This window comes from Stegostoma tigrinum, chromosome 23, assembly GCF_030684315.1.
Source record: "Stegostoma tigrinum isolate sSteTig4 chromosome 23, sSteTig4.hap1, whole genome shotgun sequence".
Taxonomy (NCBI): Eukaryota; Metazoa; Chordata; class Chondrichthyes; order Orectolobiformes; family Stegostomatidae; genus Stegostoma; species Stegostoma tigrinum.
In genome coordinates this window covers 42,275,937-42,293,439 of record NC_081376.1, presented here as the reverse complement: position 1 = coordinate 42,293,439, position 17,503 = coordinate 42,275,937, and the positions used below count along the sequence as shown (strand labels likewise).

The following is a 17,503-nucleotide window of genomic DNA, read 5'->3' as shown; positions in this document are numbered from 1 at the left end:
ACACTGCTTCACATGACATCCTGCCTTGTTTAACATATTTATGCACTAATTGTTTGTATTCTCAAGTGCACAGTGGCATGGTGGCTCAGTGGTTAGCATTACTGCCTCACAGCACCAGGTTCAATACCAGTCCTGGGTGGCAAGATCTCCTCTGATTCTTCTGAATGCCAATGAATACAAGCCCAACCTACTCAAACTCTCCTCATAAGAAAATCCCTTCAAACTTGGCATCAACCTAGCGAGTCTTCTGAATGCCTCCAATGTCAAAGTATGCTCCCTTAAATAAAGGGGTCAAAACTGTTCACGATATTTCAGTGTGGGTTGACTGGTGTCTTGTATAGTTTTAACAAGACTTGCTGATCTTTACACTCCAGTCCCTTTGAAATAAAGATCATTTTCCTTCTGCATTACCTGAACTTGAATGCTAGATATTTAAGATTTACACATGACAGGCCATAAGGTGTTGGAGCCACCTGCCATCTTTCAAAATTTAAATAACATGCAGCTCTTTTAGTCTTTCTGCCAAAGGTGAGTAATCTTACATTATCCCATACTTTATTCCATTTACCAAGTATACATCCAATCACTCAATGTCTTGAATGCCTTTGTAGGTTGTCAGGCTCAATACTTGTCTTCCTAACAATTTTTGACAGTTGCAAACTTTGTGACACTACATTCACACCGTTAATTCAAATCGTCAGCACACAGATTGCCATCCTGAAAATGTCTCTTTTATGCTTACTCTGTCTTCTATTAATTAGCCAATACCCCAGCCATGTTAATATACTATCTTTAGGCTCTCATCTTACTAAAAAAAGTAGCCTTATAAACAATATCGCAAATGCCTGAAGGAAACCCAAATGTAGTACAGCTACTGGTTTCCTTCCATCTAACCAGTTTGTTACCTCCTCAAAGAGCATGACCGATGCCAGGTTTCCTGCTTTTCACAGTTTATGTGGATGATTTGGGTGTGAGTATAGGAGGCATGGTTAGTAAGTTTGTTGATGACACCAAAATAGATGGAGCAGTGGTCAGTGATAACAGTACAATGGGGCCTTGATCAGATGGGCCAATGGGCGGAGGAGTGGCAGATGGAGTTTAATTTAAATAAATGTGAGGTGTTGCATTTTGGTAAGGCAAACCAGGGCAGGACTTATACAGAGATAATGGGAACTGCAGATGCTGGAGATTCCAAGATAATAAAATGTGAGGCTGGATGAACACAGCAGGCCAAGCAGCATCTCAGGAGCACAAAAGCTAATAAAATGTGAGGCTGGATGAACACAGCAGAATAAAATGCTCCTGAGATGCTGCTTGGCCTGCTGTGTTCATCCAGCCTCACATTTTATTATCCAGGACTTATACAGTTCATGGTAAAAGCCTGGGCAGCGTCGCTGAATAAAGAGACCTAGGATGCAGGTACATAGTCCTTAAAAGGTGGATTTGCAGGTAGACTGGATGGTGAAGGCAGCCTATGGCATGCTTGACTTCATTGGTTAGAACACTTGCGTATAGGAGTTAGGACATCACCTTGCAACTGTAAGGCCACTTTCAGAATACCATGTTTAATTCTGGTTGCCCTTCTATAGGAAGGATGTTGTTAAACTTGAAAGGGTGCAGAAAAAGATTTACAAGAACGTACCAAGGCTGGAGGGTTTGAGTTATTGACAGAGGCTAAATAGGCTGGGAATTGTTCTCCTGGAGAACAGGAGGCTGTAGAGTAGCCTTATGGTCAGAATCAGAGGAGATCTTGCCACCCAGGACATTCAGAGGGCACAATCTGTATGGAACGAGCTGCCAGAGGAAGTGGTGGAGGTACAGATGAGTTGAACCAAAGGACCTGTTTCTGTGCTGTATGGCTATAACTAATTTGTCAAACCTAATTTTCCCTTCATTGACCTTATAGCTGTACTGTGATCATCAAGTTTGACAGAGTTTCACAAGTAAGGATCACAACAGTATGGTCATAAATTTGTATGAATTGTAACTTCAGAAATTTAAGCAAACACTGCTACAGTTGGATGGCAATTTCAGGTGAATTACAAGTATTTAAGGTAACAAATGAGAGCTGTAGTTTTGAAGTGAAAAACGTCAATTCACCCAGTTAGACTGGTTAACAGTGTTGGGGAGAGTTATGTATATTTAGAAGAAAAATTACATGCACAAAAATAGTCAAAGTTGCTGTAGCAGCTTTAGGAAATAACAATTAGACAGTAAAATTATTCTGCAAAATCTATGCCTGGTTAACAGCCACATCAGGGACAAACAGAACAGCAGAATGCTCTTTCAAAACATAAATCAGGTTAATTTTAACCTATATCACCTGTGGGAAACTGACAGGACTAGAATGGCTGAACCCAGAACTCAAAAGTGCACTGTCTGAAATCAATGCAAATCAATCATTAGACAGGGGCTTAAAATGGGTATTTGATTCAATCCACTCAGTTTCCCACTAGGCGGGTTGGCTAAACTTACATTATTGCCTAAATGATATATGCATACACAGACGTAAGTCAGAATATTACATCAATAACCACAGAGGATGATTTTCTGAGGATTACGTAACAGCATTCATAAAATGTGGCTTTTAATTAAGTTTATTTCATTATACGCAGTGAACACAGGAAATCTTCTCTCAGGCTCCCTTACACCCCCGCTGTTACATTTACTATATGCTGAAACCTTTTTTTTGTTACTCAGTGTCCATTCTTCACTTTTATTGAGCTACAGTGCTATTTGAGAGACCTTAATTGTGAGGATAAAAGCTGGGAATTTAATAGCATGTTGTGCCCTTCTTTTCAAAACTGACATTTATTTTTCCCTTGCTTCAAGTTTAGCTTTTATGCCCAAGTTCTAAATATATCTCATTGCTATAGTTGAAATATCAGTAGATTTACATCTCAAATGATTCAGTGCTTTGAAGTCAGATGAAGGGCATCACAGATTTTGTGTAAATTGTAACATTTTATTGTTAAGCTATGAAGACAAGCTAAGATAACCTACTTGGATATATCTTTTATTTCAGATCTAACTTGTGGCAAAGCCAACCAATTTTCCCCTATTCAATTTCATCTTTTTAGAAGTGATGAATAAAACAGAATCACATCCGGATAAGGCTGATCAGTCGAGGCTTCTCTGCAGCAACCATGCAGTAAAAGCAGCAATGTGAATGAACAGAGGGCTGCGCAGCTGGGAATAGCCAGTGCCCAATCGTTGTAGCTATTCACAAGCAAATGAGCAAAACGGAAGACTGGGTCTTCTGCAGCTTAAGGATAAATATAATCTAATTTAAAGCCAAAGCTAACTGAACTCTCTTAATAAGATTAGTTTGATGGTGGATTTACTTTTGCCATACTGAATGTGAACAGAGTAGAGATTGAGAGAATCCAAGCTGTTTCTGGTGAAGAACTTATGACTGTACTGATGGAATTAAACCCAATCTGATTATCGTTGCGCGAAGCTATCGCAAGTCAGAACAGCTAGAAACTAACTCTCTATTATGTCATTGGCAGAGATTCCTTACTTCAGCGAACAGTGCACTGACATTCAACAAGTTTAGGATCATGATAAATAAAACTGTGGTTAATAGCGACACTGAAATGTCGCATGTTACTCTAGTTCTCCAAACCAATTAAGGCACAAACCTTCAAATACTGAAGTCAAAGTTGGAGTGCATATAGTACAGATTATTGACTACAACCTCAAACTTGTTTAATTTTTTCACTTTGGTTGCAAATTCACAATTATACATATATAATTCTGTCTGGCTTAATTCATTTACAAACAACAGCCATCTCCATTTCTTGGAATCTGCTTAGAACTTGGTTCCAGACCTGTAATGTCACATAATGATATAAGTGGCTAATGCAATTTTTTTTTGTAGGTTCGGCAAAACAAAGACTCAATTGCACAGCAATGTGGAACTATTCAACATTATCCAACAAATCTAAATTTTCAAGGTAATCTTCTACAGATATGTTGTAGATAAAGAAGTTGCCAGTACATCATACAAATTGTTCTTTAATAATTTTTTTTACTGATTTGGTCACTTAAAATTTGACAGATGCGAACTGACAATGAATACTAAGACTGTTATATCCATTAGTCACCCCATTCTTAGTTACAGCACACAGTTCAAACATGCAGTAGATAGTGTGGGAATACCAGATTGGAGACCTCATAATACCCCAATTTTCAACACCGAACTAGATGCTGAAATACAATATTGTCTACACAAATACTTTTATTCTTTGCATGTAAAAAATGGGAGTAAGTAAAAATACTTGTACTGATTTTTTTTCACTGCATGGTTCTGGCTTGATCTTAAAAAGATACAAACAGCTATTTTGAACTGAAAGAGATGACTTCACAATGATAATTAATGTGAACCAATCACAAAGCAGCCAATTGGAAAAGACTGCATTAATTGATAAACAACATATGCTCGAATTAGAAGATAATAAAATGTGAGGCTGGATGAACACAGCAGGCCAAGCAGCATCTCAGGAGCACAAAAGCTGACGTTTCGGGCCTAGACCCTTCAAGTTCAGGTTCACTGATCAAAGGATCCTTCTGAATCCTCCTGGCTTTGAGATCAAATGTTTTAATAGAAAAGTTACTTTAAGGTGAATGGCCTTCCCCAGCATCTTGCATAAATTTGATTTTTTTTGCTCAAGCAGAGCATCTTAAGTTTAAAATATATATCTTAACACAAAGTAAAAGTTGGGATATTTATGATCTCGTTTTTGAAGCTGACATACAGCTAACATTATCTCATGCAAAAACACAAGATCTCATCTTTTTGCATTTATAGGACTCATCATGAATTAGTTACAATGACATAAGTTGAGCTTTTCTTTGGCATTTATACATAAATACACGTATTAGTAATAATACATCACCGTCTATTTTAGACCCTTATCCAATTAAATTTGCATGTTTAAACATAGCTCTTAAACAGTCACGCTCCACAAAGCTGTGTCATATGTACCTATCTCCAGGAGGCCCACAATAACATTTAGGATTTGAATTCCTGTAGTTAACTAGAAAAACACCAAAACAATCAATATTTCTTTCCCCCAATTGACCTCTTTTCTGTTTCCACATTCCCAACAGTTTGTGTCTCCTGTACCAGAAATAAAAAAAGAATTGAGGGAATACTATCCCACCGTTGCTGGCACTCAAACGGGTTTACATCCCAGTTAAAGGACTTAAGTATTTGTAGAAATACGCACCCTAGTGTTTTAATGCATGAACTGAACAAAAATCAAGTTGCCACAAGATATTAAAAACTTGCTCTGGTACAAGTCCTGATCAAAAAAAAGGTCTTGAAGACTCCTACTGAAGTGTACCTCACCAAACTTAATTAATCTTGAAAGTTAAGTGCAGTACATTTAGCAAGCAACATCCGGCAACAGGGTACTATTCTTGTACCAGTACCAATAAAAGACTCATTGCACTTGTAATAATTGTTCAATGGACAATGCTTAAATGACAAAAAGGTGGCTCTAATCAGGAGGATCAGCCAGTGGTTTTCTTTCTGCTTTGTGTAGGGAAGTATTTGTCCATAAAAAATGAAGCAAGCAGTCATCCATCAATTTAAAAAATGTGTCTTTGACACAGATTTGTGATCACAGAAAAATATATCCTGTAGAAACTGTTCACAGCAAATATCAAGAATCTTTGGTTATGGACATTATGCAAGGAATTTTACTAAAGAAACATGTACTTTTACTAAAGCAAAAATGGCTTGAGAAAGGATTCTATCGAAAATGACAACTCTTTTGGTCTGTAAGTGAGGACTTTGGCATTTTCTGTTTGTGTTTCAGATTTTCAACACCTGCAGGCAGGCCTCTGCTTTTTAACTCTTTTTGCAGAACGCATACAAAACAAACTCCAATCTAAATAGAAGAATGCATTTCACTACATTAGTTGATGCTCCAAGTCAGCCACTGTTTGCAGAGTTCGAAGATTTTGATAAATATTATGGCAATAGAAGAAATGACAAAGAACAATGAGATGAATTGGGCTTAGTTAAAATCTACCTTTCTGTGGAAGATTTTAAAGTGCCACAGTCTCAAAAATGTCTTCTACTCACCTGCAGAAAATGTATTTGCAGGTGTAATACTTACAGGAATGTGAGGTAGAGGCACTCGTCCATTTGCTTTGGCACTTTCATGCATCTCCCGCCGATGTTGTTTTCGGATTCTGTATGGTGGAATTCCATCTCTGCACAAAAAGAAAAGGCAGTTTCATTAAATCATAGCAGAATAAGGAATTGTGAGATGAAATTATTCATGCCACTTTGGAAACTACATGAGCCAAACAATATTTTGCCAAAATGTACAATAGAAATACAAATGGATACACACTGTACCAGGAGAAATGTGCTGAAACTATAGCAAAGTTTATTCAGTTGGATGTTTAAGCAATCAATCAATCTGCATCATTATTGCAGTTCTCATAATATTCAACTGAAAACAAGGTAGCAAGAGAAGTAAAGCTAGAAAAATATTAAGGCTTCTACATCAAATAGTTTCAGACAAGCAGCTGTGACTGGATTTTTTTTTCTCCTGCACATAGAGGTCAACTTTAGCAAAAACAGTGACATATTTTCAGAAATAGTATGGCGTAAGCTGACTTTCCAGGCCGTGTTGTAAACTCTCATCTGCTCAACAATGAGAAAACTTTCCCTTTGAAGCTGCTCATTTAAACCACTGGACCTCCATAATAACAACACTACCAGAAATAAAGTTTATAGAAGTTTAAGATATACAAGTCTTGAAAACATGGATATGTGAAGAAGCAAAACAACCCAGTTAACAGATTCATGTGCGCTTGAAGAATCCATAAGATAAGCAATTGGCACTATTCAGTAATCATTTCCAATAAATCATCAATTTGAATCAAGTTCTCTAGCTGACATTGCCAAGATATTGCAAACAATGGTGGCTATATTTAAATTTCCCATCACTGAACACCACCTATTAGTATTGCTTATCCGAAAACAATGGCAACTTAATTTTATTCAACTTTAATTTGGCACAGAAACTCTCGGTCATTCATGAAAACACAAGTTGCTGGAAAAGCTCAGCAGGTCTGGCAGCATCTGTGAAGAGAAATCAAAGTTAAAGTTTCGGGTCCAGTGACCCTTTCTCCTGATTTGTTGCTCCGAGTTTAGAAGGTAATCACTACAAGTATTTTATACTCCTTAAATCTGGCCTTTAATAACGTACTTTGTGGGTAAAGCACAAACAGTTGTTTTTACAATGTCCAGCAAAGAACCACAAAAATAACCAACTTTGACAAGGCACAAAAGAAGAGAAAGCAAATAATGAGAGGAGATATCTGGCAATATTCATCTTGTAAGAAAGAGTACCAAATATGCCACAATTCAGTATATACACTTTTTCCACAGAAAATATTATATTCTTAGATACGTTGTGTTTGTATATTAGTTATTTTATATTGGGCTTCATGTGAAAAGAGATGTCAATTTATATAGGAAATCATGAGATCATGAAACGAGATGGTGATTTGGATAATAATAATCAGAGTGCGTAATGAAGGGAGGGTATACATTTAGTAGTGTATGAGTAGATAAGGGCAGTAATTGCAAGAATGGTAGAGAGACAGTTAAAGGCTGTCTCATTGAAAGAGTGCATTATTTGTAACAAAATGGACGAGTTGTTAGCATGAATAGAAATAAAAACAGACTGGTGGTTACCCTGCATCCACAGTGCCCAAGTCTGGGAACAGAATATTGAAGAGTATGAGATATTTGCAAAGAGATGAAGAAGTATCTCTATTAACAAATAATGCAATTGGTACAGTAGTGGCAGACCAAATTAGCTCACAAGAACAAGATATATAACTAAATTGAATAAGGCCAAGAAATATGAAAGATAAGTAGTTGCTTGTGAAAGTATTCTACAGGCCACTTAACAGTACACTGAGTGTGTACAGGAAGAAATCAGTTGGACATGTACCATATCATAAAAATCACTGCTGGCTTCAATCTACATGCAAATTGGGTGAATCAGGTCAGCAAAGACAGCCTAGAAAACACATTCATATTGCAAGCTAATGTAACACCTTTACTCAAGAACAGAGGGAGACAGAAAGCAGGAAGACTAGAGGTCACTTAATCTAACATCTCACAGATAAATTGCTGAAATCCATTAAGGAACCAATAATAGGGTACTTAGAAAAGCCTCAGCAACATCAACATGGTTTTATGAAAGGGAAACTGAGTTTAACCAAGTTATCAGAGTTCTTTAAGGAGTAACAATAAGGTAGATAAAAAGGGAAAACTTGAAGATATGGTGCACTTGGATTTCCAAAAGGCATTCGGTAAGGTAACATCAAAGGTTACTGCACAACAAGATGGTGAAAGGATAACAAGCATAAATAAGTAAGTTAGGATTACTAAGGATTTGTTAACTAACAGGAAACAGACAATAGGAACAACTGGGTCTTTTTGGATTGGCAAGCTGTAACTAGTGATGTGTCGTAGAGATGAGCGTTAGGGTAAATAAAACAAAGAACTGCAGATGCTGCAGACTGAAATAAATGAACATAAAAATTGCTGGAAAAACTCAGCAGGTCTGGCAGCACCTGTAGATAGAGAAACACAGTTAATGGTTCAACTCCAGTAACTTCTTCAGTGTAAGGTCCTGAACTATTCACAATCTATATCAAATAATTTAATATCAATAAGTATCATGGGGGAAACATGAATTTGTCCACTTTGACAGGAAGTACAGAAAAGCAGTATCTCAATTAAATGGAGAGACTGCACAATTTAGTGGTATATAGTGTGATTTAGGTGCACTGGTACATCAATTATAAACATTAGTACGCAGCCACACCAAATAATTAGGAAAACAAATTTTGGCATTTATTGTGTGAAAAATTGCATTTAAAAGGAAGAAAAATGTACAAGGCCTTGATGAAATCACAACTGGTATAGCTTTGGTTTCTTTATTTGCAAAAGCATATTATTGCTTTTGAACTTTACTCGTTGGGAGTTTAGAAGAATAAAGGTGAGAGTTTACTGAAACATGCAAGATCTTGGGGGCACTTGATAGGTTGAATGTTTCCTCTTGTGGGCAAGACTAGAACCAGGCAACACAGATTAAGAACAAGTGGTCTCTCTTTTCAGTCGGAGATGAGGAGAGTATTTCCACCGCCCCACATTGAGAGTTTGTGGAACTTTCTTCCCCAGAAAGCAGCAGCAGCTGAGATTTTGCATATATTCAATGCAAAGTTTAATAAATTTTGACAGATAAGGGAGTCAAGGGTTATGAGATGTATGCAGGAAAATGGACTGCAGACCGCAATCTGATTTGTCACTTGTAGACAAATGACATATTCCTGCTCCTGCGTCCAACATTCCCTTAGTACATTGAAAAAGCAATCAGCTCTGAGCTTCTAACATTGGGTCAAACTAAAACAGCTTTAAGTCACTGGCAACCTACTTATACTTGCAAGAAAAACCAAAGTGAATGAAAAATGGAAATTTGACTTAAGAATTACCCTGATAATTATTTTATACTTCCCCACAACAGTTAAAATTAATTAATGGATAACTTCAGTTATAAGCATAGGTCTTTAACAGCAGGATGAAGATCCATGTTACCCCAGCATACAATGGATTATATATGAGTTTGAATTCCCACACAGGGGTGCTAGGAAGTTTTGTTTTACACTTCAACGCCATCCTAAAGAGGAGAATATGTCTTTGTTCACATCATCATGGCAAGCCACTGATAATGGCCTCTAATCTATCCAGTTTCAAACACATGTTCTGTCCTGCTGTGCTGGCTTTGATGTTCCCTTGGATTGATTCCCTAGTGCCACCTCTGAACTTGAAAGGTTTGACTATTTTAACATTATTTGCCAACTCATCCATTAGCAGCAAGTTCAAACAAAGCCACATTTGGATTCATTAATTTCACTTGCCCCTCCTCCTCCTCTTTAATGAAGTACAGCACAATGGATGCTTACATGTAATCTCGAAGACTCCTTGATTAATGAAAGTAGTGTCATATGTGCAGATTTTATTTTTAAAAGAAAGGTACAAACATTTTTATGTAATAGCTAAGTTATGGGATTTAAAATCATTGGGTTTGTTATTTTCTGAATAACATTTGTTCAAACTCTATTTCAGCGTGACAGGTTTTTTTTCAATTCAATTTTGTAAAATTGCTCCAGGCAAAATAATAGTTGACAAAAATGCATCAAAACAGATGCAGGACACACAAATTACATTCATATTTTGAATTCAAGAGACCTGTATTTTTATACAATTGCAATAACTTACAGTAATTAATACAACTTTTTTGAAGCAGAAAGTCAAATCCAAAATATTCTGACAACAGAACATAATTAATTCACTGAAGTTAATTCTTTTACAGGATACCACCTACCTAGAATTGCTGCAATCATGTCACTAACACTATTACAGTCTTGCTGCACTGCACATTTTACCAAACGCAAAAACTGCTTGCAGTTTTAATTTGAAATTTTTTTTAAAAAGTGACATTAAAAATTGATCCTTATTGATAGTTTAGATATTCTGGATTAAAGAATCAAAATAATTAAACTGTAACAATGCAGCACTCATATTTTATTTCAACTGCTCAGCCTGAGGCATTGAATAGCAAAATGGTGATGCCACATACTTATGTTGTGCACTACCTTGGCCATTGTTCAGGCATTAACTAAAGAAAATTCAAATTAAGTACCAATAAAATGTGTAAACTGATTTTTTTTGGGAGGGGGGGGGCACAAAGATGCGCTCAAGATGCTGGAAGTAGCTGCCATTTTCATTCCTGCTCAGTGATCGGCAACTGCTACTCAAGTTGTATGCAAATTGCAAGTTTATTTATAACAAGGACTGAACTGTTAACATGTGGAGGTTGGGGGGGGGGGGGGAGAAGAGAAGAGAGAGAAGCATGTTTTCAAAGCCTTATTAAGACTAATCTCCAGGGTCACTGTACATGGCATGTACAGTGGGTTGTTGTGGCATGCTGGTAAATTAGGCTAAAACCACTTAGTCTAAGGAAAAGCTGCTGAAAGAAGTCAGTAGAAGGATTACTGATAGTAATGTGAAATTTGTACATTGATAAAAATTTATCAAAGAGATTTTATTTAGTCAGAATGGTGGAAAACTTGCACAATAATCGAAAACTTGCGGAAAATGAAGGAAAAAAATCATGCGAGTCACTGGTATTAACAATGTAATTCCAAGGTTAACACAAAGCCAAGGCAATTGGGAAGACAACTGCGGAAAAATTAGAAGAAGTTTAAAGATGGCATGAGTAGATGTAGCAATCTGTACATTTAATTTTTTCTCTAAGCGTTATACTATCAACTTTCAATTATAGCATTATATAATAACATAAGAAAATTATATGGTTGATTGCAAGATTTGAAAATAACTTCTGATCAGACAAGACAATTCAAAAAAAAAGTTTTTTTTCCACATTAGTGTATTCAAGGTCAGACAGACAACTCTACAATTGCAGACTAATTAGATGGGTTTATTTTGGTGGTCTAAATTTACTTTCATTTACTGGGATATCTGTTGCCACATGCTGAATTCCTGTAAATTTTCTAGCATTAACTGTCCTATACAAACCATTTTGATACCATTACAAGCTTCAGAGAGAAGACATGCATGATATTTAAAGATTCAGCTAAGTAACCATAACCTGCAAAAATGTTTCCTTGTCAAAGTGACATTTTTGGGTGAAATACTATGTGCAAGATATTTACTGACATTAACTGAAGAGCAGAGTGTTCTCCCATTTGCCCAGGCAACAATTCTCTTTTAATTAAAGCCAAAGACAATTAAATTGGTCAACGACCTCATCAGCTGCCACATGACAATGTCTGCATTTCGAAAATTAAGTTATTGACTATGAAACAGTTCCAAAATTTTCTGTTTATTTCATTTCAAATTTGAAGCATTACCTTTTCTTCCCCCAAGATAGATGGGAAGAAATGGGAAATTTACCAGAGAATTTCATAAGGAGGGAATGGAAGTCATACGATGAGTGATCCACTATTTGTTTATTCAGTTTATGAATTTCAACCCATTGTCCCAAAATCCAAACCATTTCACGTGAATGCATTCCAAATTTAGAAAATGCTGCAGAAACTCAGAAGAGAGAAAAGCAGAGTGCAAACTTCAGAGTTCAGAAAGGGCACTGGAATTGAAGCATTATCTCTACTTTTGTTCCACAGATGACACAACTGTTGAATTTCTCAATGTTTTTGTTCTGGATCATTAGCATTGCAGTTCTTCACTTTATTTTAGCATAGCAAATTTACATGTTTTTATCAACCCATTCTTGAATATTTTTAAAAAACATCTTCTTGTTCAAGGTTTAAATTACAGCAGGAAAAATTTCATAAAGAAACATCCTCTTATAAGTAACTGGAACTGTGCTGACTACACTAAATTCAAATTTGAATTGCTGTTTTCATTCGAGAATAGAGACCATAATGATGGGCTAAGTACTGGACACTGAGGAAAAATAGAAATGTGAATTAAAATGCTAACATCTCCTGCCCTTCTAAATTATCAAAAGATTTATTTCTATAAAACTGATTCTGGAGATCTCTTTGGATATTATAATCCAAGTTTAAAGAAGCCTATGGGCAAAAAACTTTAAACACAAGATGCATATCAATTTTTAATTTTCTGCAATAGGATTTTAAGAAACAATTTCTTTTAACAGGAGCAGTATCTGATTCCAAACACTAGAATGCATGCACTTCCACTGAAACAATCATACCAATAGGTTTGCCCAAATCTAATAACCTGGCATCTGAATTGCTTTCATATTGCTCAATGCCTTCCCTGCCAGCTTGCCAGCAACTCTCCCAGGAAACCCTCAAACTACAGATAAACTTCTTCAAAGTGTTTCACAGTTCACTGAATTCGCACAACGAAGGAACATCAAACTTCCTTTTTTTGGGTGTAAACCTCTACCCAGAATGCTAAGAGCTATGTGTAATGAATCTCTTTCCATCTCTAGCTTTTATCTGCTCGTTACACAGGCCCTGTTCCTCTTAATCTCCATATAAAAAAGAAGCAATGCTCCCCGCAGATCCAGACATGCTGAGCCCTGGTCTGTGAAGAATCTAAATTTAATTTTATGCTGAATTCTGCTTATAATGTTAACCCTAGCTTGTTTACAGCAAAATGATTCTATCTTAAAACATGTCAAAAAAGCTCAATAATATGAATTCAAAAATAGCTCAGAATAAAAATAAAAAGTTTTTTCCCCCCGAGTTAGAAAGCTCAGAGTTGACTTTACAAGCAATTCCAGATTTTGTTTTACATAAAGAAGCTGTAAATTTTCTGTGGCATAGCCAATGTGAAGTCAGTATTTTTAATAAGGATATTAACGTAAGAATAAGCATGAATTTATTAGCTGTCACCATTGTGATACAAAGCTGACAAAACATTCCAGCACTGCGTATGTGCAGTAAAACATGGAAAACAAAGTTGCTGTCAAATTAGTCACTCCTCCACAGCTTTGTTCTAACAATACGATGCCAAGCACCTCTGAATTCAAAGATGTGCAAACTATGAATTTATGATACGTATCAAACATGCAGGAAAAAGTATGTATGTTGAGGCTTACTTGTTCAGAATTGAACCGTTTGCAATGTGGCAAGCCTTAATTATTGCCACAGTACTTTTTTGACAATAAAAATTAACATTTATAATGTGCAGTCTCAGTCCTTCAGCTTTATGATTTTTTAAAAGACTCTATCTCAATCCCATCAAATTTTTTCTTTCCGTTTCTATTTCACTTACTGTACTTCATTTCACATTATATACTTTCAGGTTCTGTGGGCTGTATTTTCAATGGTGAGTTTGGACAGGAAGGGGACCAGAAAATTGCAGAAGGTGTCACTGGTGACAGGCTTGAATTTAAAAAAAAGGGCGAACTGTCAGTCCCCACACTTCTAATTAATTGCTTGTTGAGTTCATCATAGAACTCTTTAATAGTATGATGAGTAATGCATAGTAATTTTCAAAATGGCCAGCCTGGCGAACTCTGAAGGTCAGAGGCACAGTTGAGCATAACTCGAGTACATAACAGAGGCAACAGCTCTCATATGCAGTGTAACAACTTCATATTAAAAAGGTAAGTGTGAAACAGAGCTGTCATGCAGTGGCACAGAGCTGTCAGTGCTGAAGCTGAAAGGCTTGATTTTGAAAGCAGAGTGTCAACTGGACTGGAGAAGAATGAGGCTACTGGCATCCATGGCAACCTCTAGCCACGCCTATTTGGTCAGTTTTGCTGTTGCTCTTCATCCAGGTGGTCAGTAAGATACAGCTTTCCTTTATGCTGCAGTCTTCATCAGGACCTTAAAAGGGAGGGTTCAGAAAAACAGACAGAACCACCCAGCGTTGCAGTTCAAAGAACTATAATATATTTAAATAGACAAACAGGGAAAACAGAGACAACAGCAATTCCGGTTATGGCTGCCATTTGTCTTTTCAATTATCCCTCAATGCTTAGAATCCAACTCCTGTTTCAACCAACACTTTAATTAGGCACCAAATATGCCTCTAGGCCCTTAGTGACTGCAGCTTTGAAAACCGTGACTTCCGATGTGGTGAGGGATCAGAACCTAGGAAATGTTCCAAGCATTGGGTTCCCAATCTGGAATGAACATTTGACTCTGCTTGCCTCATCATCGATTCTTCAACCAGTTTAATGAAGAGTTAGTTTTCTATCCTTTTCACACAAGTTCCATATTTCCTGTGGAGGATAGTGCATTGTATCAGACACCCAGTGAGTGCAAATTACTGCTCAACCACAACATGTCTGTGGGCAGATGTAAGCATTATGAACAGAGAGCATTATCTTTTTGCTACTGACCATAAAATTCCGTCCATTATACTAGTTCATGCACAGGTATTATTCTGTTAGTACCACCTGGCTGTGCATGAACTCATCTGTAGTTTTAAAATATGCAATATAAATTGCTCAAAGCCTTAATTATTGAGTGAACACAGAGTGTGTGATTATAAAGTTTAACCATTGCCTAGCTAGGAAACAATGCAAACTGGAATATAGTCTCTGATTATTGGACAGAATTGTTGTTTGCTTGTACTAGTGAGTTTTGAGATGGCTTTGCATTTTCAGTATGATGTTTGTCTCTACTAATGGATCTTCCATGACAGTGCTTGTATCAAGTCAGTTGATGTGTTATTTTATGGGACTAGGATTTTTTTTGGGGTTTTATCCATTTCAGTTGAAAAAAACCTATGGATTTGCTATTCAAAAGCGACAATTAGGCATAGGAGTCTTCTGCTTTTCAGGTTGATATGCTTTTTTTGTGCTTTGTTCATGTTAGTAGCACTTCTACATTTGCATTTGAGCAAATGGTTTTGATATTTGTACGCACCGTAAATTAAGATATGGATGTTAAAGTGTTGATCTGTTCATGCTACACATTTCTATATCATGTTAAATTCAAAGGTGGGGGGGGCAATTAGGGTTTTCAAATGGAGTGCTCTGAAATCTCAATCACAGCTGTATCTTATACCTTATTCAAATGCAGCGTCTTAAATCCAAAGGATGTTCACTCTCACTCCCCCCCGCCCCCGACGGGCAAAAACTAGTCCCAGCCACTTGCCTACAAACATCTATTACACAACCATTACCAATCTGGGCAGGCAGATGGGAATTCAAACCCTGAGGCAATTAACACATCAAGACCAAATGTCTTAATAATTCTGGGCACAAACCACTACAACCTGAAATTAGAGATTTCAATTTGTAAAGTATTTATACTGAGTTAGCCATAAAATCTTCAACTAGTACTTCACAGGGTAGGATGAGATATACAAAACCTTGATCTAAAAGGATCACAACTCACAACCTTCAGAGGCAATTAAACAAGAAAATAATTCTGAATTCCTGAATTTATAAAAAAAAAGTTCTACTACAGTGAAGAAATTAGTTATTTTGAATCTGGAAAGACTTCAAAATTAAAACTGAGTAAACTGCTGAAAAATCTCAACAGGCCATTTGACTTGTTGTAACAACTTGACATTTAGCAAGACTGGTACAAGTTAAATGCACATTCAAAATTTCCACAATGGAGGCAAAATTTTAAGAAACAATTGCATAGTCTCCACAGAGCTCTAAGGTCTTGATGGCTGGGCTCAAAATTGCATGCTATCTGTTCTTTGTCATTAAAGAGAGTCACAGGCAACCTCCTCACACAAGATTCAACAAGACTAGATCAGGAATTTCTAGTCTCAGGCAATGAAACATTTTGTATGAGATAAAAATCATGATTTGCTCTGATTGACTCACTGTATAACCCACAGACCATCAACGGCAATGTCAGCAACCTGTACAGAGTTGTTAATGTTGATGAGATTCAGAGTCTGTATTGTTCCTCTGTTCCATGATTAGTTCCCAACTCTAGTTGAATGTTTTTACCTGCTGTTTACAAATATAATGCATATACCATATAAAATGCTGGGGATTTCACTGGTCAATGCTTGTTCCCTTTAAGCAGTGTACAAGGTAAAGAATAATGGAAAAGTCTCAGCAGAAAGAGCCAAGATACAAGATTACCTCCATCTACATTTTATTCATTATACGCAAGTTTTTGAGACAATACATCACAGTCATCTCATGAATATGCTGGAAGGCATCAACACTGACAGAAAAGTTCCTTGGTTCATCAGGGGTATTTACTGAAAATCAGATAGCAACAATCAGATGCTGGTACAAACACAATGATTGAAAAGCAATCATGAGAGGTTTGATTAATTTGTGTCCTTCAACTGGACAGTTTCTCCCTGTACTGTACATTGTACAGTGGCTGCGTCTCACTGAATCAGAAGAAGAGACAGATGTTTTAAAAGGCAGAAGAGAAAAACCATCAACATCTACTAAGCAGACGCTGCACTTACACCAAAAGTGACAACTGGCAAAAAAAAATCAATATAGTCGAAAAGGAAAAAGTTTAGTAGATATAGGCTTATGTTCAACTACAAAACAAAATATACACTTTGGTGATGAGAAAGAGAAAAGACATTCAATACGTAACAAAAGTAAATGGAAACGAGTTAGAATACACAAATCATTTCCTTTAGGAAACATAGTATCATCCGATGTCAAATACATAACTGGAAACCAAAGACTAATCAAACCAAAAGTCTGTTAACAAAATTAAACAACATTCTATAAAACTTCAATAACTTCTATAAATATATGTTGCATCTGGTCAGCAAAGAATACAGATGTAAAGTTTAGAACACTGGAATGACAAAGCAATGAAAATCATCAGTTTTGAGAGATGGCATTTAATACAGATCGTAAGATTTAAGTGTGTGGAGAAAAGAACTAAACAAAAATTGACTTAAAATGCAACTTTTTTTGTTTCCACAGATCTGCTTGACACATTGAGTATTTCTAGTACTTTTTATTTTTATTCAGCTTTTCAGTAT

General features: G+C 36.5%; 1 protein-coding gene across 6 annotated transcripts in view; it reads right to left on the bottom strand.

Annotated features, from left to right (window-relative positions):
- The window catches only part of axin1 (axin 1), a 288,963-nt gene that overhangs the window by 34,885 nt on the left and 236,575 nt on the right, over positions 1 to 17,503 (bottom strand). For all 6 annotated transcript variants that reach the window (XM_059654106.1, XM_059654105.1, XM_059654110.1 and 3 more), the window contains one exon: positions 6,132 to 6,228. In XM_059654106.1, coding sequence (XP_059510089.1) covers positions 6,132 to 6,228 — 97 coding nt within the window. The remainder of the gene's footprint in view (positions 1 to 6,131; positions 6,229 to 17,503) is intronic.